This window comes from Squalius cephalus (assembly GCF_949319135.1).
Source record: "Squalius cephalus genome assembly, chromosome: 17".
NCBI classification, from domain to species: domain Eukaryota; kingdom Metazoa; phylum Chordata; class Actinopteri; order Cypriniformes; family Leuciscidae; genus Squalius; species Squalius cephalus.
Genome location: NC_137138.1, coordinates 19,663,303 through 19,689,494, shown reverse-complemented (window position 1 = coordinate 19,689,494; position 26,192 = coordinate 19,663,303). Strand labels below are relative to the sequence as shown.

Below are 26,192 nucleotides of genomic sequence, written 5' to 3'. Positions count from 1 at the left end.
TTCCTTAGTTCCTCTCTCTCTCCTCTCAGTTCATCTCTTCTTTTCTCCTCTCCATCTGCTCCTTGCGTCTCATATGTTCATCTCCTTTCCTCCTTTCATTTGTTCGACTACTCTCATCTTTCTCCTTTCATCCACTCCTATTTTCTTTTCTCTCATATCCTCTCATCTGACCATTTCCTCTACTTTTTTTTCTCCTTCTGTCATTCTTCATCTTCCTTCCTCTCTCTTTTCCCAGCTTATCTTATCTGCTTCTCTCCTTTCCTCTGTTCATCTTATTCTCCCATCTTCACCTCTTATACTCTCATATGTCCATTTCCTCTCCTCCTTTCTCATTTTTATCTCTTCTTTCATCTCCTTGTCCTCCCATATGTTAATTCCCTTCTTCACTCCTTATCGCCTCTCATCTGCTCTTCTCCTCCTTCCCTCGCTCCTCTCCAGTCATCTGCTCCTTTTTCTCCAATCTGTTCATCTCCTCTCCTCAGACCATCTCCTTTCAGTTCCTTTCCTCCCCACCTCTCCTCTCGTCTGTTCGTCTCTTCTCTCATCTACCCTCTCACCTGCTCCTCTTATTCTCCCATATGTTCTCTTTCCTCCTCTCTGCATAACTCCTCTCCTCTCTCTTCTATTCATATCCTCTCTTCTCCTCCTCATCCTCTGCTCTCCATTATGTAAGCTGGACTTAATGAGCGAGCAGCACGCAGCACAAATCATTCTCAACATACGCGAATGGGCCTGAACCAGCGCTCTGCGTGTGTGTGTGTGTGTGTGTGTGTGCGCATCTGTGTGATTGTGTAAGCAGTCTTGATTAACAATAGCATGAGGTGATGGCCATACAGCTGGGTGAAGGTAGTGACAAACGGCAGCAGATATGTCTTTGTTTGCCATTATGTTGCATCACAAAGGAAGCGGATCTACTGACAATGACGGTTCCTCTCGTACACTGTGCCTCCTGCATATTTCATATCCCTTTGATATTAATAATAGACAATCGGCAGGCATAAACTTCACTTGGCCTAATTTTGGCTGATCTGGGCAAATATTCTGAGCTCAGGGACAGACATCAATCAAGCACGCACACACACACACACACACAGTGAACTCTAAATGGTGATAATTGTAAGTATCTCTCTTTATGTGTGGCAGTGACTGTGCAGTGCGGAGTGAGTGTGTGTGTGTGGGGGGTAGATGCTTATTCTCACATCACCCACTGCAGGCACACAGGGTGCAAGCAGAACTGGATGATGGGAAGAGATTTAGAGAAATAGAGAGAATATTGAGCTGTTAGATGCAGATGACTCAGAGGTGTAGGTGTGTTCTGCAGCAGAGAACCACTCTCTCTCTCTCTTTATCTCTCTCTCTCGCTCTGTAGGTCGCTCTGATCAACTGATGGATTTTAACAGCTGCACTGTACCAGACAAATCTAAGTGCACCGTGGAATTGAACTCTTCCTGTGAGACTGCGACTGAACCGGAGTGAACTCAAATGCTTTGTGCCTTTAAACACAGCAGTGAGCGACTCCTGATGCACCGAACCTTGTGACCGTGTGACTTTTTCAGCTGCCAAAAACAGCCTTTGTTTCAGGGATTTTAACACAAGTTGTCTCAATTTTACAGCCCTCCCACACTGCAAAACAATCGTTTTTTAATCAGTATTGCTTTTGTCTTGTTTTCCAAAATCTTAAAAAGATACTTTTATTGTTTTAATTCAAATTTATAAATTATAATAATAATAATACATATAAAAATAATGTCTTTATTACACATTTTGCAAACATTAGGAATAAATCTGACAAAATTAAGTGAGATTTATGCTTAAAGGGATACTCCACCGAAAAACAGAAAGGAAGATATTTAGAAGAATGTCAGTAACCAGACAGTTTTAGATACCATTGACTTCCATAGTAGGAAAAAAATATACTATGGAAGTCAATGGTATCTAAAACTGTCTGGTTACTGACATTCTTCTAAATATCTTCCTTTCTGTTCAGCAGAAGAAAGAAATTCATACAGTTTTGAAACAACATGAGAGTGAGTATATGATGACAGAATTTTAATTTTTCGGTGGAGTATCCCTTTAAAACAAGAGAAAAAATATATGCCGACAGGATAAGAAAATAATAAATTGAATTCCCCATATATTCTTTGAATCAAAACATTCTTTGTCTTTTTTCCTGTGTAAATTGCAACGTAGCAGATATTAAAAATTAAATAAACAAAAAAGGCACTAAAACAGCATTAAAAATACTGCAATTTCACCAGTGTGAAGGAGATTTGGGTGAGCAGAATCACATTACAAAGAAAAATTAATCAAGCTATGTCCATTATCTCTGGCTATTTTTTATTTATTTATTTTTCGCTGCAGTTACACAAGGACCTATTTCTTTCGGGAGTAAGCGGCTCATACGCGGATGACACAGCGGAAATCACGGCTGACACGCTCCTGCAGATGGACGCGGGTATCAAGTACTCAACTCTATTGATTATCCACAGACACTGGTAAAAGCGTAATAGCGCTTCGCATTAAGAGACGCGCTGCTCAGACGAGCCATTGAATAGATACAGACATGCTTTATGTGGTACGTGCATTACCCTAGTTTTAATTTAAAACTATTTTCCCTCTATTCTCACCTCATAGTTGATGCAATGACAGGTAAGGAGGGAATTAAAATACCTGAGAAACGCACACATACGCACATTCACAAGCATAAAAGTGATCAAACTTTAAAGTGACAGCTCCCTTCACAGGTAAACTTCATACGGAAACACCTTAAGCGCTTGTTCGCTTTGCCGCCATTTGGGTTTTTTTTCTCCGCTCTTGTTCATTCTTTGAACATCCAGTCGGGTGCTTTGGAGTTTATTTTTGTATTTGAGGTCAGGATTGTGCATTCTCTCTCAAACTCTTTAGTCCTGTTTGCTGACAGTATCAAAGCAGGTTGTCACTGATATACAGTTAACACATGCAGACGGCGTCAGATAACAAACTGCATTATGTACACACAGATGCTAATGCACAGACGCTCTTTATCGACTAATGTCTGAAAATATATCCAGCCTGCAGCAAAACACTGCACACATAGTCACTTAAAGACACGTCAAATGAAACCATAGCACTTTGTTGCAAACATTAGCCTTTAAATTGTACATGAGGTGAATCTGCCACAATAGACCAAAAGAAGCAGGAAGTACCTGTGACAGGTGCCTCTATGTCCAGCATGGTCTTCTCTTGGCGTAAGATGGAGGCCCCTTCGTTTATGATTCGGAGGGCCACGTTCTCTTCCACCCTGCCTTCTTTAGTGAGGTGGGCTTTCAGGAGATCCACCCTTGGTTTCCCCTCACAGTCAAACACCTCCTTCGTGGTGAGGCGGTGACTCAGGGGGAAGGGAACGGCTGAGGGGAGCACAAACAGAAAGAATACATCAGAACTTGAATGTTACAGCCACCTTTAATGAATCAGGTATGTTGCACAAAAGCATAACTTTTCACTGGGGATATATTTTGTAACTAACTAACTACATCATGTTATAATTTAAATACTTTCTGAGACCATACCATCTGTTTATTGAATACAGGTTTAAGGATTTGTTTGTTAAATCAAAATGGCTGCCGAAAAACATCAGTGGTGTGCAAAACTAAGCTTCTCTTAAAGTCCCCCTGTAGTCAATAATTGTATCCCTTAAAACTCATCTTTGATCACCAAAATGACATATTTAAAAGGTTTTTCCTTGAGAAAAAAACTTCACGCCTTAAAATAGCTTGAATGTAACTCTACACCCTTGCCTCATTTAGTAGGCTATACACGGTTCTATTAATATGCAAATTAGCCCCGCCTCCACTCACTCACACCAGCTCAGAGATCCACTCGTTGACGATCACAAGTTGACGTGATTGGTTACAAGGTAGTTTGTGACGTCAGAAACTAACTACCTTATTAGTTAAAATACTCAGAAAAAAATACTCAGCAATTGTGTTGACTTTTGAATTTGTACATGTTAAAAACACCACATAGACACATAAATAACATTAAAAACTTGATTTTCACCACAGGTGGACTTTTTAATAAAGAAGTTTCTTATGCTTACCAAGGCATTTATTATATATAGAGTATAAAAAATATAAATAAATTAAAAAACAGCACTATTTTGAAACATAAAAAATATTATAATTCATTTAATGTAATTTATTCCTGTGATGACAAAGCTGCATTTTCAGCACCTTTTCAGCAGTGTTAAAATATTATCATTGAGATGCAAATAAAGTGTTTTAATTCATATTTTTAATTCATTTTTATTTTTATATGTTTCATATTTCTTTTAATTTTAGTTAAATTTTTAGTAATTTTATTCTGTGCTTTTGTCACTTTTATTAGTTTGTTTTATATGTCTATATAGTTTTTTTTTTTTTTTTTTTTTTTTTTTAAGATTTAGTTATTTTAGTAAATCAAAATGAGAATTTTTTTGGAAACTAGCCTGGGAAAATATTTTATTTTAAAATAATATATAATGTCAAATTATATTAAATTTTGTTATTTCAAGTAATGAAAATGTTTATGGTTTTAGCTTTGGGTGACCAACTAGAACCAGCTGCCAAATCTGCATGGGGAAATATTTTACCCTCACGCAAAATTCCCAATTGCGTGATTTGGTGGATTTTACTGGATTCTGCAGAACAGTGATGAATGTGAACACACCTTAATGTTTCATATGTTATCTATAATGCAAGATATCTGTACAAGACATCCAGGAACTCCATTAATACATTCTGCTAGTGAGATAGCCTTTAGCATGTGAAGCATAAACACATTTTGGGGTAGTTATCACTCATGGAAAGCACCAGCGGCAATGTTCACACAGATATTCTGCGCCTCGCTGCTATCCACTCCATTGACAACAAATATATGGATATTCATTTGAAATGCACTGACGTACAACTCAACTCAACTCAACTCAAATGTACAAAGTTTCTCAATGCAACTCAAAAGGATTGTTTAAATTATTTTCAAACATTTACATTTCAGTTTTGACTTGGAAATGAACAAACACTTGATCTCCAGATCAATAACTCACATTAACGTTGTCAGAAAAGTGAATGATTATGTTAAATTATTTCTACATAAGGTAATTAATATTCATGAGTTAAGCCACCACCATCTCATGAAATCCTTTAGTCAACTATAATAACCATAACCCTGGTCTTCAGTGTAACATGATTATGCAGAAATCATTCTAATATGCTGATTTGTTGCTGAAGAAACATTTATTATTATTATCAATGTTGAAAACAGTTGTGCTGCTTCATATTTTTGTGGAAACTGTAACATGTTTTCAGGATTCTTTGACGAACAGAAAGTTCAAAAGAACAGCATTTATCTGAAATAGAAATCTTTTGTAACTATAAAATCCTTTACTGTCACTTTTGATCAATTTAATGCATCCCTGCTGAATAAAAGTATTAAATTTCATTCAAATAAATCTTACTGACCTTACTTTTGAACAATAATGTACATATTTTCCAAAGGCAACTACTTAGTGGCTTGTCTAAAAGGCTATTTGACCCCAATGAGACGCGTTTCTTAGAGGATGTTCAGAAACAGATTGCAATAGAGTGCAGTTAACATGCTAAATAAAGCACCACCACTACAAAAAAAAAAAAAACTATAACATATCAAATAACTAGTTATTTTAAATATCAAATAACTAGACCTTACTTATTTTTTAGATAAGTGACCAATATGATTTGACCACAGTGACCCATTCTTAAATTGCTCTCTGTCAACTAAACCATTATTTAACCATGGCTGCCTAACATCATCATTTGTTCATTGAGCTCAGCTCACTTACAGCAAAGCAAAATTGGCCTCGTATCACAAAAACAAAGCCGGAGCTGCTATGAGTTAGTTGACTGACAAGCTGCTTATTAAAGCTTCCAAAGAGCCGGATCTGAATAATTGATAAAGGTGCAGCGGACGACGTACCGATCCTCAGCTGCGTGAAAATTCAATTCAGAAATTAGACAGAGAAAACAATATCTGCACCAAAAATTGGGGCAAATGCAGTCTCTTTCCGTTATGACTCACTAATGTGTACACTGATAATGTGGGACTTGGCTTCAACAAAACATTGGCATGGTGAATTATTTACGCGCATGCTAGCGAAGATTCTCCCGCACTGTACAGAAATAATTATGGAGTGTAGTTACAGTGCCATTGAGAAGAAACGCTAAAACATTGTTCAGATACAAGATGACATAGTCTCTCAGAGCAGAATTTCAGAACAAGACATCTGAGATATGGGCAATTCTGTAAGCAAAACATGCATCTTGTATTGCTGAGTAGAGGCTAGCAACATCACACACAGCTCAGAGAGAGAGAGAAATACAGTAGGGGAACTGGGCAGGGAAGCTCAGGGCCGAGAGACTCAACGTGATCAACACAAAGCTAAATAATTCATGTTTGACTTGAGGGGGAAAAATGAGAAATCTCATGTTCCTGCTGCTGGGATAATGAGACTAGGCCTTGCATAGGATTTAAACAGCGGTAAGGAAACAGCCCATTCGAAAAAGTGTGTGTGGGTGCACTTGTGTTACTTCTGCATATTCGCACATGCTTGGTTTCCTTGGTCCTCTGTTTGTTAACAAATCTAAAGACTGTCACGTTTAGATGAATTTTTGAGGAGAAGAAAGGTTCATTGTCTATTATCAATAGTATAGCGATGTAATAAGCACGCCACAGTCAAACCAATCAGCTTTCTATTGGTCAACGTGACAAATCTGGGTGACCAACTAGAACCAGCTGCCAAATCTGCATGGGGAAATATTTTACCCTCACGCAAAATTCCCAATTGTGTGGATTTTGGTGGTTACTGGATTTTGCTTGTGAAAACTTGCAGAACAATGATGAATGTGAACACAACTTAATGTTTCATATGTCAGCTATAACGCAAGATATCTGTGCAAGGCATTCAGGAACTCCATTAATAAGATAGCCTTTAGCATGTGAAGCATAAACACATTTTGGGGTAGTTATCACTCATGGAAAGCACCAGCGGCAATGTTCACACAGATATTCTGCGCCTCGCTGCTATCCACTCCATTGACCTCAAATATATGGATATTCATTTTAAATGCACTAACGTACAACTCAACTCAACTCAAATGTACAAAGTTTCTCAATGCAACTCAAAAGGATTGAAATTGTTTCAATTATTTTCAAACATTTGTAATAGTAATGTTTCGGTTTACATTTCAGATTTGACTGGGAAATGAACAAATTCTTGATCTCCAGATCAATAACTCACATTAACATTGTCAGAAAAGTGAATGATTATGTTAAATTATTTCTACATAAGGTAATTAATATTCATGAGTTAAGCCACCACCATCTCATGAAATCCTGCTTGCTGCAGTCTATTTAAAATTTGAAAGAATGAATGATTCAATGATTTCAATGACAATAAGAATAAATACTTCACTTGTTTCATTACTTGATGAATCAGTGTTTTTAGAACAAATCTCTTGAATGAATGATTCAATAAATTTTCTAAAAATGTTTTACAGTAATTTACTGTATTTTGATTGCTTCTGTAGACATCAGTGTTGATATCTGAACAATAAACTTTTATCCAGGTTCTTCTGTGATAATATGAATATATATAACACAGAAATAACAATACTGTGTTTGGTTGAAAAGGCTGTTTGGGAAGCTGTTTCATACCTATCTATACAAGACAACTGCTCTCTCTGGCTCAGCAGCAGCACCAACACAGATTTGAATATTCAGGTGAGATTTTGTCAAAGGTTTATTAGACACGGGAGAATCGTTGTTGTTTAGGAACGAGATTGTGTGGGTGTTTGAATCGAGATTGCGATCTTTTAATGATTAATCGTCCGCATACAGAATAGCATGGACAGATACTCGTTTCTGAAACTCTTTACTTCATTAATGTTAATGCTATATATCATTTTCATTTTTGTCATTGATTTAGAGGCCCTTTAGCCTTTTTGATGAGCCTGGGAGTCTCATAAGACAAAACAAAAATTAGAAAGCACTTGTCTAGGAGACACAATGGAGAATGAAAGATTTAAGGGTTTTTCTTCTCAATTTGAAGAAGCAAATTTGTGCGAAGTGACAGCATTTTAACAAATCGTTTGGCACCTTTCTGACTCAGTGTGAGAGTCCACCAAAAGACGTCACGGCACAGTCAGACGGAGTGAGTGAGAGAAAGACAGAGAGCGAGAGAGAGAGACACACAACGCAGAAGCATCATCTGAACATAATGCCTCTTCCACAAGAACATAATGTCCCTATTTGTCCCCATCTTCGCCTTCTCCCAATACTCTAGAGGGCTGAGACGCACTTTAACAGCATCCTGAAAGACAGAAAGATTACAAGATAGAAAGGCAGTTTGTGTAAATATGAACAATAATGAGATGGTCCAGAGCACAACGTGTGGCCTATCGGAGTGAGAAGAAACTTAATAGGAAGAATAGACAAGAGAGAAACAGGAGAATGTGTGAAATGCCTAATGAACAACAGTCTCCGTAGGGAGGAATGGAGAGCAAAATGAATAGAGAGAGAAAGAGAGTGGTTCAAGGGTGAGATGGAAAACAGCAGCTTAGCTCTTCACTTCACAAGATGTTGGACTGTGGTGTATGTTGCCGAGCAACAGCCGGTGACTACTGAAGTGTGGCCGGTTCAGACACAGTATATACTGTGATTTGGGACTAAATCTCCAATGTACAGGTCTGCAGCAGCTCTTTCCTTCTCTATGTATACCATAATCATTCTGGAGCTAATAAACAATAAATCACAGTGCGCTATGGCAAAAAAAAAAAAAAAAAAAAAAAAAAAGGAGAAAGGCGTCCTGCTTTTTGTCACGATTCCCTGTGTTTCTGTTTCGTGGACTCTTATTTTGATATTCTGTTGTCTTGCTGTGCCTGTGTTCTCTTCCTGTGGTTTAGTTAGTTTCTTTTTCCTTCTATTACCATTTTGTTAGTTTCCATAGCAACCCTTCTTTGTTACCAATATAACTAATCACCTGTCCTTCATTAAACCCCTTGTCATCTTGTGTATTTATACCCTCAGTTATCATCTGTTCATTGTCTTATATTAATGTTTCAAGCAGGTGTTTGTATTTGATGGTTCCTGATGTTTATTAAATGCGAGTTCATTGTTCTTCAGTGTCATTCCTCACTGCTTGGATTATCACGTCAAGCTGGCGCGTGACACTCTTACACACCTCAGTGGTGTGTAATTTACACATATTTCTGTCATGACAACTCTCTGAGTGTTTGGCATGGTAATGGAAATGATTGGTCTTGGCGGTATAGATCTGCTACGCTGCTGCTGTTATTATTGTTGCTGCTACAGAGCAAGTACAGGACTTACTACTGCCAATACATACATGAGTTACAACACACTGCTGTGAGAAAGACAGACATGCTGCTGTTGTACAATACAGCATACATTAATTACCCGTAGCAGATCTATACAGGTGGAGCTGGGGAAGGTGAAGGGTTTCTGAAAGCACCAAGTTTTTGAAGGTTGAGCAGCGAGCTCATTGGCTACTGATACAGCAGGAACCAATCATCTGCACCCTATAGAGAATGATGAGTTAAGGACCTATTAGAATGCGCCATCTAGAGTTTCATGACAGAACTTTGTATTTACATATAAATAAAACAAGGTGCACCCAGAGCATAGTCATCTAGAAGACAATGTACAAAATTAATTACATATAGCTTGAGCTAATTATGCTAAAATGCATAATTCAGTGTTTTAGTATCATTGATATATATATATATTCAGATGATGTTCAGATGCTAAAAATAAATATATATAAAAACAGCACAACTCCCATGGTGTATGATTGCAGAAAAAAATATGTTTGTATTGAACATTGATGGTGCAACAGATTTTGAGTGTAAGTAAAAGTGGTTTATTTTATTTAAAAATCTTATAAATGTATGAGGTGGCAAGTTTGGCCTTTTACCCCACACACAGGTATAAGCTCTGTTTCTTTAAGTACACAGTCTTGTACCTTTGTCTTTTTGTCTGACTTTTAAATAAGTTTATGCTTCAAACCAAAGTTTATATTGTTATGATTCACCATTGTAGTTGGCTGGTTTGGTTCATGGGTTATAACTCTTTAACAAATACTTTTTTTTTTTTTTAATCCCTATGGTATAACTGAAAGAGAAAAATACTTCCAAAACCATGGTTGCTGCAAAAGTGGGCGGGCACTTTTGAACTCTATAGAACTGTTCAGTATTAAATCAAATATAATATCTGAAAATACTGCTAAAAGAAACTGCTCAAACAACTGGTATTCAGTCCCGAAAACCCATCTAAAACCATCGAACACATCAAATATCTGTCATCTGCCATATTAAAAGGATTTTTTTATTGAGTCACAGTACATTGTGGGATTTCCATCTAAGCGAAAGATTGATACAATGCTTTTTTTTGTTCAAAATTAGGCAGAATGGTGTCTTAATTGTTGTCTAGGTATCCAGCTTAGTAAGTTTTGGAACATTTCTCTTCTCACATGTAGAAGTAACCTAGACTAGCACTTTATTTTCTCACAAAGTCATTCAAACTTCACTTTCATTAGAAGTGAAATCTTGTCTGTATATCAGACTCCGTGACTGTACATTCCTCTTTGGATGAGTCTATTGTGGTCTCGCCTCATCTTACGTTCATTTTAACAAGCTCCGTTACGGTTGCCTGTCTTCCTGACTGTCTTACATTGTGAAATCTATGGCTCTATTATGCCGAACAGCCAGGTTCTCTCATCCTCTCTCTCTCTCCTCATTTGCTTCTGTGGGAAAGCTCTGGATGGCTGTGACTGACAGTAAACCTTTAGCTGAAACCTGAAGGGTGTAAACACATAACATCCCTCCTGCGTATTGGACAATAATATGGGAATAACCCCTACCTGTGTGTGGCAGAAAATGCACAGCCATAGCAGTTGTGTCTCTTAGAAAATTCATGATTCACCAACAAGCACACCTGGCAGCATGACTGTTTATGGCTGTCATGTCCTCATCATGTTAACAGAAGAGCTTCAGCCTTAGGCCGAGACTGCACACAATTGTGCTAATGCTAACGATGATGACACATCAAATACACACTGAATTGTCACTGCATGCAACATATGCGTAACTGACCCAGAATCGTTTAAAATATTTTGCATATGCTGATAGAACAAGCCTCATAAAATGGACATACAAAAAATCCTGTAAACAGCGCTACTCATTTGAACCACGCCACAGGTACCATTTGTCCGCTAGCCTTAAATGGCAGCGCGAGAAACATTGTACCATGAACGATCCAGTTAGAAGGCTTTTCAATATACAAATCACCATCATTTATCATGGATTTACTTTAGCAACACTAATGCAGTGTTCACACTACCAGCGACAAAGCTACACAATCCCATTCATTTCAATAGTGAGCTGGCGATTTCCCGACGACACGAGCGACAGTGACCGTTTGCGACAGGATGTAGGCGTGTCCAGCGACGCAACAAAGATATGTTGAACTTTATGCAAATGAAGAACAACTTTCAGGAGCTACAACCAATCAGAGTGAAGTCAGTGGAGCGCACGTGATCCGTCACTATATTCTGTAGTGGAGTGTCGAGACAAGATGGAGGAGAAGTTTATTTTAGCGGACAGCAACTTTCCTATAATTTATGATATGTCTCTGAGTACATATGGTGGTACACCTCATGCTGACTCCGAGCTTGAATGGTTTCATGAACCAAGATAGACCAGCGCTTGTGATTTCGCCGCAGATAAATAGCCACGATGGCAAAAAGCACTCGCTGTTTCTCGTTGATCTTTAATATCAAGCATTTTATGTACTGATTCCATTTATATTTAGTCTTTTTTTACTTCCAAAATGTTTTGTTTGTAGTGGCAAGAAAACTGCTTCGTTGTCTACAACATGGAGTAACATCTGTTCACACCGCTAGCGACAAGCAGCGACATGATCCAATTCATTTTCAATGGAGGGCTGGCGACTTTCGGCGACACGACAGTAGCCGCGTTTCCATTACCCTTCAAATTGCGCAAATTGAAATTGCGAATTGAAAATAAGCTCAATGGAAACACGTCAATTGTGCAAAAACTCCCATTTATCGCAAAAAAGTTTTTCCGCTCGCATGAGGTGGTTTTTCAGGCAATTCGAAAAAGAAATATTTCGCAAAACTGCAATGGAAACAGTTTTTGCGCATTTACAGGTCAGCTGACTTAGAAGGCGCGGTGTGTTTGGACAGAATAGCCTACGAGACGGAGTTCTTTATTGAATTCATGAAAGACAAAAGAATGACAGAAATACTGGATTCTAAACCTCAAAGAAATGCCACAATCAAGACCTCGAAGCAGAAATGAGTGAGAAAACCCAGAAACACTTCATATGTGCTGCTCCCAGACACAATAGGGTCTTTACTTGCCATTAATGCTTGGATAACACGCCTACGTTTCCTTCCATTAATAAAAATGAATGTCTAGTGCGGTATGTGGCTGTGATATATATAAACCTACCAACGTCCGTTGCCATGATTTTTGTAATGACTTATCGCGAGAGGAAAAATGACGTTTTAGTCGCATATCGGTTAATGGAAATGGCGTCATTTCGCAATAGTTTTTTATCGATATTTAGAAAAAATCGCAAAAGTTTTGCGCGAATCTTTAATGGAAACGCGCCTAGTGACTTTTGCGGCACGACTGTCGCGTGGTGTCGCGACGCCTCCCCACATTTGTACGTTGATGTGCGTTACCGCTATGGGCGTGGTTTTGACCGAGCGGGAAATGTTGCGTATTAGAACAGAGGACCTGCGAGAGACTTCCCCCCGTCTCCATATGCTCTACTTCTATTGGATAGTCGCGTCGCATTCAACGGAATTAATTTGCATAAAGATGGGCATCGGCCAGCTTTTTGACGCGCAGCATTTTTCCAAATGAAGCGCCACCTTCCCGGAATGCTTTGCGGGCGCGTCAAAGTCGCTTGACGTCACCCATAGGAATATAGTGGAGTGCGGCGCGACAGAAGTGTCGCACGGACAAGTGGATCAGTACCGGAATGGCGACAGAATGTTGGCTTGTCAAGCGACGCGAGCCATGTGACAAAAGTTCAGAAAAATGTAACTTTATGAATGAATGAGGCATTTCTATAGTGCTTTACTATGTACTATTGTACAGTCTTATTGAGTTTGTTTCATACATTGCTAGTTTGTGTTGTTAATTAGCTATATGATGCACTGCTGCAGTTCATATTACAGTTTCCCCTGCATTATGTTGATTATAAGGGACAAGAAATTGTATTATTTTGTCAAATTCTAATGATGTTTTAGTAATTTTTGGCAGTAGGAATGAGTTTAATTTATTGATTGATCGATCGTTAATCTGGTTAATGATTTAATGCACTGAGCTCTGCTGTAGTTTATATCACAACACTCTCCAACAACAGATTGCTACTGTCTAATTAGAATGAACATTCATTCTTTTAATTAAAATTAGAATTATATCTAGGAACTAGGAACGCCCACAAGCGTCTTCACAATACAGAGACTAGTGACATACAGCGACAAAGTCACTGGCGGTGTGAACGGGGCTTAACTGGCCGGCCCACATTGTACAGCTGCCCACTGGGAAAACTCCCGGTGCTCCAGATGGCCAGTCCATCCCTGAACTGCACTATGTTATTTTCGCAGAAATGTGGCACATTCATATTGAATTTTATTATATTATTAATGTAGACATGTATTAAAGGAGTAATGGAATATCATTACAGTATTTTTTGTTATTAAGCTATAGCATTTGTGCATTTGTATTTATACTAAAACAAGTATATAGGCTACCTTTTTTCATAACAAACAAAAAATCTGCCTTTAAACCTGAAAGAAATAAAGATTTGACAATTATCATGAAAATTATCAATATCAACTGATATGAAAAATATTATCGTGGATAATTTTGAATCAAAAATTGATCATTTATTCACCCTCGTGTTGTTCCAAACCCATAAGTCCGAAACACAAATGAAGATCTTTTTAATGAAATCTGAGAGATTTCCGTCCCTCCATTGACAGCTACACAACTCACAATTTGACGCTTCAAAAAGTTCATAAAGAGATCGTAAAACTAATCCATATGAATTGAGCGGTTTAGTCCAAATTTTCTGAAGAGACATGATCGCTTTATACGCTGAACAGATTTAATTTAGGCTTTTATTCATATATAAACATTCATTCTCGTGTTACGCAGCATCAATTAAAAATCATTGAGGTTTGTTCTTGTGTGTCAAACAGATTTGTTGAGCTTCTGTTCGCTGATCAATGTTTATATGTGAATAAAAGCCTAAATTCAATCTGTTCATCATATAAAGTGATCCAGCCTCTTCTGAAAATTTGAACTAAACCTCTAAATTCATATGGATTAGTTTTACGTTCTCTTTATGAACTTTTTGAGGCGTCAAAGTGGGAGTTGTGTAGCTGTCAATGGAGGGACAGAAATCTCTCAGATTTAATTAAAATATCTTCATTAGTTTTACGGGTTTGGAACGACATGAGGGTGAGTAATTAATGACGGAATTTTCATTTTCGGGTGTCCCATTACATGTATCCTTTAAAGAGAATGAAAAAATGTGTTCCTTGAAATTAAATGCTTATTGAGTGTCACAGAAAAAATGAAACATACACACTGGTGAATTGCTCCAATAAGATCAATAACATGCATTTAAAAGATAAATAGGGTTAATTTTCATGTCAACTTGATGGCATAAACGTGATGGCATCATTCAGCCTTTGTAATCTTGGCCAAATCATCCAAACCAACAATCTCTGCTAGTGAGCAGAAAGCTTTCATTACTCATTCTGCTCATGACTCGTTTACAATAACTTGTGACACTATTCAGTGAGATTATTCACTTCTCACCATTACCCATTGTCCATGTTTTTGACCTAATATACTGTGTACTGCAGACTAACAATGTATCTCAGCGCAATGTATCTGTATCTGTCATCGTTAACGTCGCACAGCGGATCTTTTATCAATGTACCATTTCAGGTATTTCAGAGGTGACGGAGAGCTGTGAAGCCTGTTAAAAAGAACAGAGAGAAGTGGACATGTTGACAGGACATTATTAATAACTGAAGAAACTGAATTACATAACAGCCTCCACAGTGTCTACCACATTAACTCTAGCGGGATCAAGCGCGCGGCGTGAAGCAGCTCAGCTAGGAATCACTCCTGACTAGTGATTCAGACTAACGCCCTGCGGTCCCAATGCCGTTATGTCCGACCTCGGTTGTTGTTTGGATTACAAAAAAATAATACTCATAACTAAATAGATCTGGCAACCAGAATTGGGAGCACTTGCTTCATGAGACTCGACCCAAAACATGAGCACCGCTTGTGTCGAAATGCGTCAGTGGTCCTCGCAAGATGCACAGACCTGAAGTGTGCCGAGCCCGTACGTGGTGTTTATGGGCTGTGGCAGCTTGCAGGCCTGAGCACAACCCATGCATGAAAAGCCAATATGCTGGAGAAAGGAGAGATGAAAGAGATGGAGTTAGTGTGGCTGCCTGGCCCGGCTGACTGGTACAGTATGAAAATGGGGGGGGGCAGGGGCAGGGGCAGGGCCAGAGCGAGCATTAGTAAGGGATACATGTACAATAAATACATGTTTATAGAGTTTATAATGTTGTAAACATTCTGTTTTTATTTACCGGTATTTTACATTATTTTTGAATGTAATAATAAAATGTATCTTGTTTTCTCTCTCAACAATTCAATTTTGACCTGGTACAATTGAATTATTTCTTATTTTTTAATTAATACTAATCACAATATAAAACAAATAATATTTTATAGTCATATTGAATGGGCCTAAAACAGGGAATGAGGCCTATGAAAATTCAAGTGAAAAGACTGTTCACTTTAGTAACTGAAAGAGTTTTGAGTTAAGTCTTGTAAAGAGTAAATCCAATTGTGAACACTCAATGTTTTACAAATCATTCAGCCCTAAAAGGATGTTTCACACTCATAAATGTCTTTAAAGTAAAAAAAAGTTATTATTGTAATTTTCTATACAAATGCACTAGGCTACGATACGAAAAAAAATACATTTTTGTATTACAGCTATATTTGGAAGGACTTAATTATTCTAGAATGATTTGGGTGATTTTGTAGGGGAGTGCATTTGTGCTCCCATCATGGGGTCCCATATGGTAACATGTGTTGACCATATGCACTGCCCGCTAAACTACAGCTCAGACCATTAGAGCTTTTTTGCTGTTTTGTTGTTGTTGTTTGTTTGCTCGGACAGCTGAAAAATGACAAGAAGAGGGTGGGAAATGATGTGACATAAGACAGATTCAAACAATGTTGACATGATATACAGGTAAGCGCCACAAAGAGCAGACTATAACTTTTGAAATTAACTCAAAAGTGAACCAACATACCCTGAGAAATATTCACTAGCCCAATGCCACGGCCCTGACCAGAACATAACTTCAAGGCACACTATGAAACCTTTTTTTGTTCAAAATTTACAAAATGTACAATGAGCGAGTACATCATGAATCCATCTTTCAAATTGGGTTTTTGTCTTATCCTGAATCACTGCGTTACACCTAAAATAAGTGTTTATATTCAGACTATTTTATCCTGGGCGGGACGACAACCGCTGCGGAGTAGCACAGTATGACTCGTCACACATAAACAAATAGAAGTAGTTCCGGCTACAATGATCTTAAGCAAAACGCATGCAGTTTTGTTTATTGCTAGAGCACCAAAATAGACATAGACTACATCTTAAATCACATACTCTCATGAGTAGTAGGTACTTACTTTGAATAAGTAATTACTTCACAACCTTTTATATGTTATGAATATATGTGTAGTATGAATGTAATCCGGACATACTACATTCGCCATGTTGCCATGATCAGTTGCGCCGCTTCACTGCCATTCACAAATCCTCTCCCGTGGCTTCATGGGATAGTAAAGTGTCCATCGAATGCACACTTCAGAATCTCGCTGGGAGTAGTAGGCTATGTATACTGTTTTATGAGTACTGTGAATTCGGACATACTTCTTGTGTCACATACTGTTTGTCACCTACTATATAGTAGGGAAGTATGTGTTTTTATCTGATGTGTGTGTGTGTGTGTGTTGAAGCAGGACTGTTGTAACAAGCAGACGCTGAGACAGCTCCAGCCTTCATCCACAGACCTGTCATGTATACGTGCAATTTACAAGCGTTCTCATGCGTGGCTCTCCTTCTGTCTCTACTTCTTGTCTTATTTTTCTCCCCCTCTCTCCTATGCCCTGCCTATCTACTTCAGCCTTTCTCTTCACGTTCTTCAAATTCCCTTTTGTTGTCCACCTTTCTCCAAGGAAACGTCTTCGTCTTACACCTCTCCAGTCTTCTCACACACACATCCCCCATTCCCTTTTTCAGTTTCCCTTCTCGAAATACCTATTTTAGTCAAAGGTACACTAAGACCTCAACAAATATTTGTTGGACTAAGTGATAAACAAATACTCTCTGGTGCAACATTAGTGCTGAATGCTACAACAGATGACGCACACAGTCAACATCATAATTTCAACATGAAGCTTAATTGTATTTATTATTCATTTTACATTAACAACTGTTTATGATTAAGAATATGATTAAGAATCTTGTTAAGAACAAGCCGATAGGAACCTACTGTTTTTATTCAACACTGTCCTTCCACTGAATATTCACATTGGTGTGAATAGGCATTAAGATTGTTCATCCTTTCTTTCATCTTTTCTTCTTTATTCCCTCATTTCCCTCCTCTTCTCCATCTCATCAGTAGACCTTAGGGAAGTGTTGTTATGTAAGAGCCATGTGAACTGAAACATTGCTGCAACCCAATGCTTAAATAATTCACCCACACTACTATATAAAGCCTGCATGTACATATCAGGCAAGCAGATCCCCAACATCCATCTCGTCTCTTTTAATTCTGTCAGTAATTACTCCACCTTACCACCATCCACCCTTGTGCACCTGCCACCATTGCCTCTGAATGGACTCCTTCATCTCTCTATCAGATTATGCTCATATTTTGCTTTGAGCTTATTGCTTGAACAAGAGTTCTGGATGATCACTCAATGAATAGCCCAAGGGATCAGACTAATTCAAAGGGAAAACACAGGCTTATTAACTCATTAAAAATGTATACGATGAATATGGGAAATTGCAACATTGTGGCCAGAGAAGGCTCAATGCTGAGCTATTTGAATCAACCGACAAAGAAACCGAAGCTTAAATGACAGAGCATTTCTTTGGAATCATTTGTTTGGGTGGGTTTAATAAACACAACCAAAAATGCTATATTGATCATACTAGGGGTTAGTTAAACAGTAACTCTAAATATTGACACTGTTTGTTCTGCAGACATGAATGGTACCTCAAATTATGTTTTATTGATAAGAGGAGTGATATAACTTTTCTAAGCAATAGGATTCTAGAATTCTGTCCTAACCCTCTCCCTACCCCTAAATCTAACACTACCCATAACTTATCACTAAGATGATAGATGAATAAAACTGATGTAGAAGCACCTAACCCTGGTTGTAAGCCTAAACTTGACATAAACTGTTAACATGGCCCTCAAATCTGATTGGTTGATTGGAATGTTGTTCCATGATCAACAAAGATGTTGATCCAGGAACATGTTGTACTTCACCGTTGACTGTTTCTTTGTAACTGACTAAAAAATGATGGCCAGTCTTGAAAAAATGAGATGACAAACTGTTAAGACTAGTCTTAGAAACAGAAAATCATAGCAACCGTATAGCGAATGCCCTAAAAATGAATCTAAGAACATATAGCAACTGTAAAGCCTTGGCAACCACCCACAACACCTGAGCATTATACCAGTGATTATGCATCAATATAAAAATTCTGGCCAATCCCCATATGATGATAATTCATTTCATGTTATGGCCAATAACCGACAAATGGCAATCATTTATCCAAATGAATTAAAAACAAAACACTAAAAACCAATTATTTAATGACATTCAAGGTAATCTAAATGTAAAAATAGAGGAAACTACCATGCACATTTTTGCACAATATCCAATATCGACCAATGACGATCAATAAAAAATATATGCAATATCAGCCAGTAACTGATATGGTTCAAGCATAACTAACATTTGTTTTTTCCCCATAAAATGAAATAATGTAATGTGTTCTTTTACCTAGAAAATATACTTGCTACTAGTGCTGGGAAACAATTAATCGCGATTAATCGCATCCAAAATAAAAGTTTGTGTTTGCATAATATATATGTGTGTACTGTGAATAATTATTTTGTATATATAAATACACACATATGCATGTATATATTTAAGATTTTGATTTATTTATATATAAATTATTTATATTTATATATAATATAAATTATGTATAAATGTATATACAGTATATACATGCAAATATTTCTTAAATAAATACATGCATATGTGTGTATTTATATATACAAAATAATTATACACAGTACACACACATATATTATGCAAACACAAACTTTTATTTTGGATGCGATTAATCGTGATTAATTTTTTCCCAGCACTACTTGCTACACAATGACTTTCAAAGCAAAGATGGTTGTCACAGTAGAAACAACAGCACAGCTTACTTGGCAACATTTCTTAGTTGTAAGCATGACCATGTCAGGTCAAAAGCATTGTAACAACACTAATTGTAGTAATCTCCAAATCAGAACATGACCCAGAGAACCACCACCGCTAGGTGACTCACCTTTCTAGGTGTCCCGTTTATATCCTGACAATACCTCTTGAGCCCCATGTGGCTCACCAAGCCCCATCAGAATTAACACAGTTAATGTCCTAGAATTGGACTCACTAAAGTAGGCCGTTCTAAGCCTGGCATGTAGGCAACCCAGAACCACGAGTGGGCAAGTGGGCATTCAGAAGCTGAAGCAACACTTGACCTTCCTCTCCTGGGCTTTAAGGCACTGATTGACATGCTGTAAGTTTGAAGTATGCTGTCTTTCTTCTCTGTCTGATATGATAACTACACTAAACTGCCCTGAAACACTATCTACATCAACATCAACATATTGTGCCTAATTGATTCGATAGAGTCTGTATCAATCAATTTGTTTAAAATGACTTTGCAAGTAAAACAAAATGCTAATTTGACTCATTCACTCTCAGTAGACATTCAAATAGAGAATTAATCTTCTGTCAGTCATAGTGTTAAGCAGTGTAATTGTGATACATTAGTATTGCTATACCTCAGTATTTTGGTAAATAAGGTAATATTGTAACTACAGTTGTGTGCCATTCTGACACATTGTATATAGACATATAGACTAACAATAAAAAAGTGCAGGAAAAACATGCTTCATATGATCAAAGTTATAAGTTTGATCTCTTTTTGAGGGGTCTGGGTTTGTTTTGCAAGAATCATCTCTTTATATTCACTGAATCTTTATATTGTTATCGTTTTATATATTATTAATTACAATAATATTTCATTATATTATGGATATATGAAGACTTCAGATGCAAAAGCCTCTAAGTGCCATCTGAAATTTTCTTCTAAAATGAGCATTTTTATCAAGCTTGTATATTTAGGTTCAGTAATTTCACTTTAATGACAATTAATAGATAATTTTCATTGCCATTAAATTAAAGTGAAATAACTGAACATAAACATACAAACTTGATATATATATATATATATATATATATATATATATATATATATATATATATATATATATAATAAAGGATATATAATAATGCAGACATAACTTTAGTTCAAATTGTGGACAATGTGTTTTTTTAATTTTAAGTGAAAATGGAAGACTCAAGAGATTAAATAGATTGCATTGTAATTATAGGGAAGATAATATTAACAAGATAACTATGTTATTATTGTAAAGCAATTACTGCATGTAAAAGATTCAGTACTCATAATATAAATATATTATATTATAATATATGAATATATAAACACTAAACAAAAATATAAAATAAACTATAGTATTAATTATACTATAATAATAATACTTTTGTAAATTGTAAAGAATTAATACAACCACAGAACAGCCACGATGTTCAGCTTCTGCTTCATGATTTCCCAAGTCTGTCTGAACTTATCACCTTTGCAAATCTGTAAATGTTTTTCAGAATGTAAATTTGCACTGGAGTTTGCATTTGTGAAATATCAAAAGGCCTTATTCATTAGCAAGCATGAAACGAGTTTGAGAATGTTAGCAGTGCGGGTACAATATAATGATTTGGCATATAAAAAGACGAGACGATAAACCAGCATATCAAAACGCTAAATGGAAAGCGCCATAAAATCCATTATGCCAGTGCAGAAATGAAAGGCCTAACTCTAGTTGCACTTAGTAAATGAAACTCTGCAAATGACACACCATGCACTGTTTTATGAAATCCTGCTTTGAACGCTGTGGGATGCAGAGACACATTATTTGTTTCTCTACTGTATTTGCAAGCTGCACACTGCTAAATATGAATGCTTAGCTAACCTCATCACTGGGATTTAAGATGTGGTTATTTATTGATGCATTTTGTTGATGATAAAAGCCCTCATTTATACATAAGGGGGAGAGGAGAAAGGGGTAGTTCAGAGAATGACATTACGGCTAAAACGGCCAGATCTAAACTACCTCTATGAGGTAGCCGCTGCGTGGGAGAGGGGGGTCACTGCTATGACTCATTACGTGTGGCAATGACTAATTCAACCTTAACTTTTAGAGAGGTCAGATGACTTATATCAAAGCCTGAGTTTTAATGGCCCTTGTCACAAGATTCTGCATTCAAAGGAAGATAAAAATCAAATGTTCTGCCAAAAATATTCATGTCAACAAATCAGAACTGAACAAGTTAAATGATCTTCAGGGTGATATGTCCGATTATGAACAATACTCAGGCCCTAAATCTCCTTTTATGCTCCACAGAAGAAACTAAAGTCATATGAGTTTTGAATGGTAAATCAGACATCCCACCCGGAAGATGGCACAAAAAAAGAACATTGAATTACAACAGAATATTATATTATAGGCCTACTATTAGGGTGCGCAATATTGGTATCGGCCGATATATGATCCTTTTTAATGTTATCGACCTGATAAGAAAATTTGGCCGAAATATGAACGCCGATTAATAATGTATTTTTCCTTCAGCTGAGACACTTTTTGCTATGATAGTTTTAAATTGCTTGAAATATGATTGGAATCACTTCAGAAAAATACAGTTAAGTGCAACATGTGCAGCTACTGTACTGTATAGGTTTGATTTATTGAAGTATTTGGGACATGGCTTTTAATGGTGAGACTTTTGTTTTTGTAATCAGGCTCTCAAAAATTATATAAAAATGTGGATTTAAATTTATCGGCCAATATATTGATTATCGGCTTTCAAATGTAAAGAATTATCGGTATCAGGCAAGATTTTCATATCGGTGCATCCCTACCTACTGTTATATTACAGGCCTATTATATGATATTATAATTATCATATGCATTTGAGTAAGCCGCGTAACACGAGTTTGTTCCTTCATTAGTATTCGTGTGCCAAATGTGAAAGTGATGTAGTGTAAAATAAAAGCCAAACACAAGAGGTCACAGAAGACACATTTGAAAAGCATGATAATACCAGGTGAATACGGTAATGTGTTTTGGCTGACCATTTGAGATCAGATCACCAAAAACACATCTTAATATCAGGTGGAAACAGGGCGTCTCTCACGCACACTCGATTAATGGGATATTGTATATAATTTGCGGGCATTAGGGGGCCGCTATCAATATGCGGGAGACTCCAGGACCTTCCGGGAGAAGTGGGACGTCTGTAAATGATAAATGAATTTTCATTTTTAGGTGAACTATGTCTTTGACACAAGGGGTGTTTAAAGTGTTAATACTATTTATCAAAACAACACAGTAGAAAACACATTCAAATGTGGCCACATTAGCATGCAAATTAAATTGTTTCAAAAGTTCACAGGCCCACAGATTTTTGCAATTCAAATCAACCAGCTAGGCTGAAGTGTTAATTTGTGCAAAAAACAAACAAACGAAAAAAACACAAGACCAGCATTGGGGTTTGACTGTTTTGAGGAGGCTGAATACCTCCAGAGTCTGCAATTCTACACAAACCTATTAGTATTATAAAATATATAATATATCCATCAATGGAGCCAACAGACAAAAGAAGGGAGAATCCATGATAGAACAAATGTAAAAAGGTGATCCATTATCTGTCATGGCAGGGTCAGATGATATCGCATCAATGCAAGCCAACACCCCAAGTAATGCAAATAAAATAAACCAGTTTAAAAGAAAAAACATGTCTAATTAAATACTCAAGCATTTATGTTCCTTAACTTCGAAGACAGAAATGGATTAAAAGTAGGCCTACATTCCGTAAATTGTTGTTTACATTTATATGCTCTTACTCATCCCAATACTAGTGGTTTAAGACTGTATACTGACACCTATTGGCCTGGATGCACTAAGTTTAACTGCTGACCCTACCAAAGCTGTTTGTGTAGCTTTTATGTTTTTCATGTTTCTCTGTGGCCTGGTTTCACAGACAGGGTTTAGATTAAACCAGGATAAGGCCTTAATTCAATTTAAGTAGCTTTTATAAACACGCCTTAGAAAAAAACATTAATGGTGTGCATCTTGAGATTGTGCATATTTTAAGATATGTCAGTGCAAGTTGCTTTCAGTTAAAACAGCTCAAACATGCATTTTAGTAAGTTTAAGCCTTGTCTGTGAAACCGGGGGGCATCTGGGGGCATTAAAGTTGTGTGATTTTAACATGCAAACGAAGCATTCTAGTGCACTCTGACAAGAGAATAAAGGAAAAGACTACATTTGCTTCAAGTGAAAAAACACATTTATTGAGCGTGTGCGCGCGGACGCGCGCGCGCGTGTGTATTACGTTGATACTATTTCTCAACCTTTCAAGCCTTTTTAGAAAAAAATGACTGCATGCACCTTCAATTAAACAGAAGTGTAGTTTCTATATAAGACCGATACGCGTGTATTGAGTTTCTGCTTTTATGTTCCTGTGAGATTATGAATGTGCGATACGTGACCAGTAAATGTAAGAAAATCAATCAGACGCAACGGGGGCGTGACAGTTTCCAGCTCGAATGATTTACCTTCAGACTGGAGGCTTCCCCCTGAAAGCAAACAGCAAAAAACGAACTGAAACCCCTTATTGCTTCATTATCTCTGAAGAATACAGGAAGAGCTGCGTGATGCCACCTAAAATCCTGCTGCATCACCGCCTCCACTGGATCTGCCTTTTTAACACATCTCCCTCTTCCTGCCCGCGACTCAATTAACATCAAACCATAGCTGAGAAAACCATCGCAACAATCTCGCGTCTCAAAACCATTCAGTCCTAAACATTAATAAATGCGAGCGAAACGTCTTAATTAGCTGTGACAACGTTTTAAGAAACAGCACATAAATAACGGCACGACATCCATATTTAACACTGGTCACAAATGAAAGATGCAGGTAGAAGAGAGAGAGAGGGGGGGGGGGGGGGGGGGGGGGATTATGCACTTACATTTCACTATCCGATCGGTGGAGTTCAAGACCATGTCAGCGTTAGACATCTTCATGGGCAGTGGATGTCTCCAGGCGAATGTGTTTCTCCCTCCTCGCAGAAGAAGCGCTTTATTCTCGGCGTGTTTTCGGTTGGTGCAGTGGCATCACTTGGATGCGTCTACTCCGTGTCTCACCGCCGGATAATGCTGGAGAGGGTGGAGGAGGACGATACTGCTGCTGTTGCTGAGACTGAGACTGTCGTGAGGGGGAGGATGGAGCTGCTGATGGGGTGGGGGCGGTAGAGAGAGAGAGAGAGAGAGAGAGAGAGAGAGAGAGAGAGAGAGAGAGAGAGAGAGGGAGGGCGCGCTCGGGAGATCCTTTCAGCGCGTTGCACCACCCCGACATGGCGAAGCGGGGAACTCCCACGCACGCACCCGGGTGAAGGGGCTGCGTGATGCTGCCATCAGGTGGAGGTGAAGGGCTTTCCCGAGAAGGCGTCGCTCGCTCATCGTCATGACTGATAATCAAGTTGAAATGCAACTCAGGTCTGCTCTGGACGAATGTGTCCCGCATCATGTGTGACATCGTCCCACTATACCATCATTAGGAGTGGTGAGTTTTATTAATATATGATGAAAATAGATTGATAGAACGTTACGGATAGGTTAGGGGAAAGTTCTAACCAAAACATTAAAAATACATAATATTTTAAGGTATGCCTTTAGTTACAATGGATGTGGTATTTTTTTTTTTAAAACAAATGTTATGAATACTTCTCGATGAATAATCGATGAATAATCGCGACAATCGTTTCCACCAAAATAATAATAAAAACATGTTTTAGTTTATCACTGTAAATTATTATTATTATTTTTTTTTTAAGTATAATCAACTTAAATTAGGCTACATTAAACCGACTTAAAAAAAATGAGTTGAATCTTGTAGGCCTACAACCTCCTCTACCGCCTAACTTATTTTGATGAGTTAAAGCAATGCAAAAACATTCACAGAACGTTCTGGGAACCAAAAATTGTTAGCTGGTTTGAGTGAGTTGGATAATGATCACAATTAGGCTATACATGCCACTTTAAAAATAACTGTCTGTAATAATAACTAAGGCATTAAAAATACAGAATAGTTTAACTTTAATGCACGTGGTATATTTTTAAACAAAAGTTATGAATACTTTAAAAACGATTGTGACAATCTAAAATATGTTTTTGTTCATCACTGTAAAAGTAGTTGCTGCCTTAATTTTTTAATCAAATTGGATGTTTAAGTTATTTCAACTTAAATTACATTAAACCTATTTTAAAAAAGAGTTGAATCTTGCATAACATAAAAAAAAAGTTAAAAATTGCTTAACTTATTTTGATGAGTTAAAGCAATGTAAAAACGTTGTACAGTATACATTTTTTTACAGTATACTGTAATTACTAAAACTGATAATTTGGTATTATCAGTACCATGTGTAAAATGGTATGTGTAAAAAAAGAGACATAAGGCAAAAGACAGAACAATTTTTGTTTAAATGATTGTAGTAAGCTACATATGGTATTTCAGTGTTGCCTATTAAACA

The 26,192-nt window shown here is 37.3% G+C and overlaps 1 protein-coding gene across 2 annotated transcripts in view; it reads right to left on the bottom strand.

Moving 5' to 3' along the window:
• The window catches only part of ppp3ca (protein phosphatase 3, catalytic subunit, alpha isozyme), a 48,939-nt gene extending 24,069 nt beyond the window's left edge, over positions 1-24,870 (bottom strand). Inside the window, exons 1-2 of one of the 2 annotated variants that reach the window (XM_079847839.1) lie at positions 24,633-24,870; positions 3,186-3,386 (exon numbers count right to left, since the gene is read on the bottom strand). In XM_079847839.1, the coding sequence (XP_079703965.1) occupies positions 3,186-3,386; positions 24,633-24,687 (256 nt within the window). In that variant the 5' untranslated portion in view covers positions 24,688-24,870. The remainder of the gene's footprint in view (positions 1-3,185; positions 3,387-24,632) is intronic. The other variant, XM_079847840.1, reaches the window with a different exon arrangement.
• Between the last annotated feature and the right edge of the window lie 1,322 nt (positions 24,871-26,192).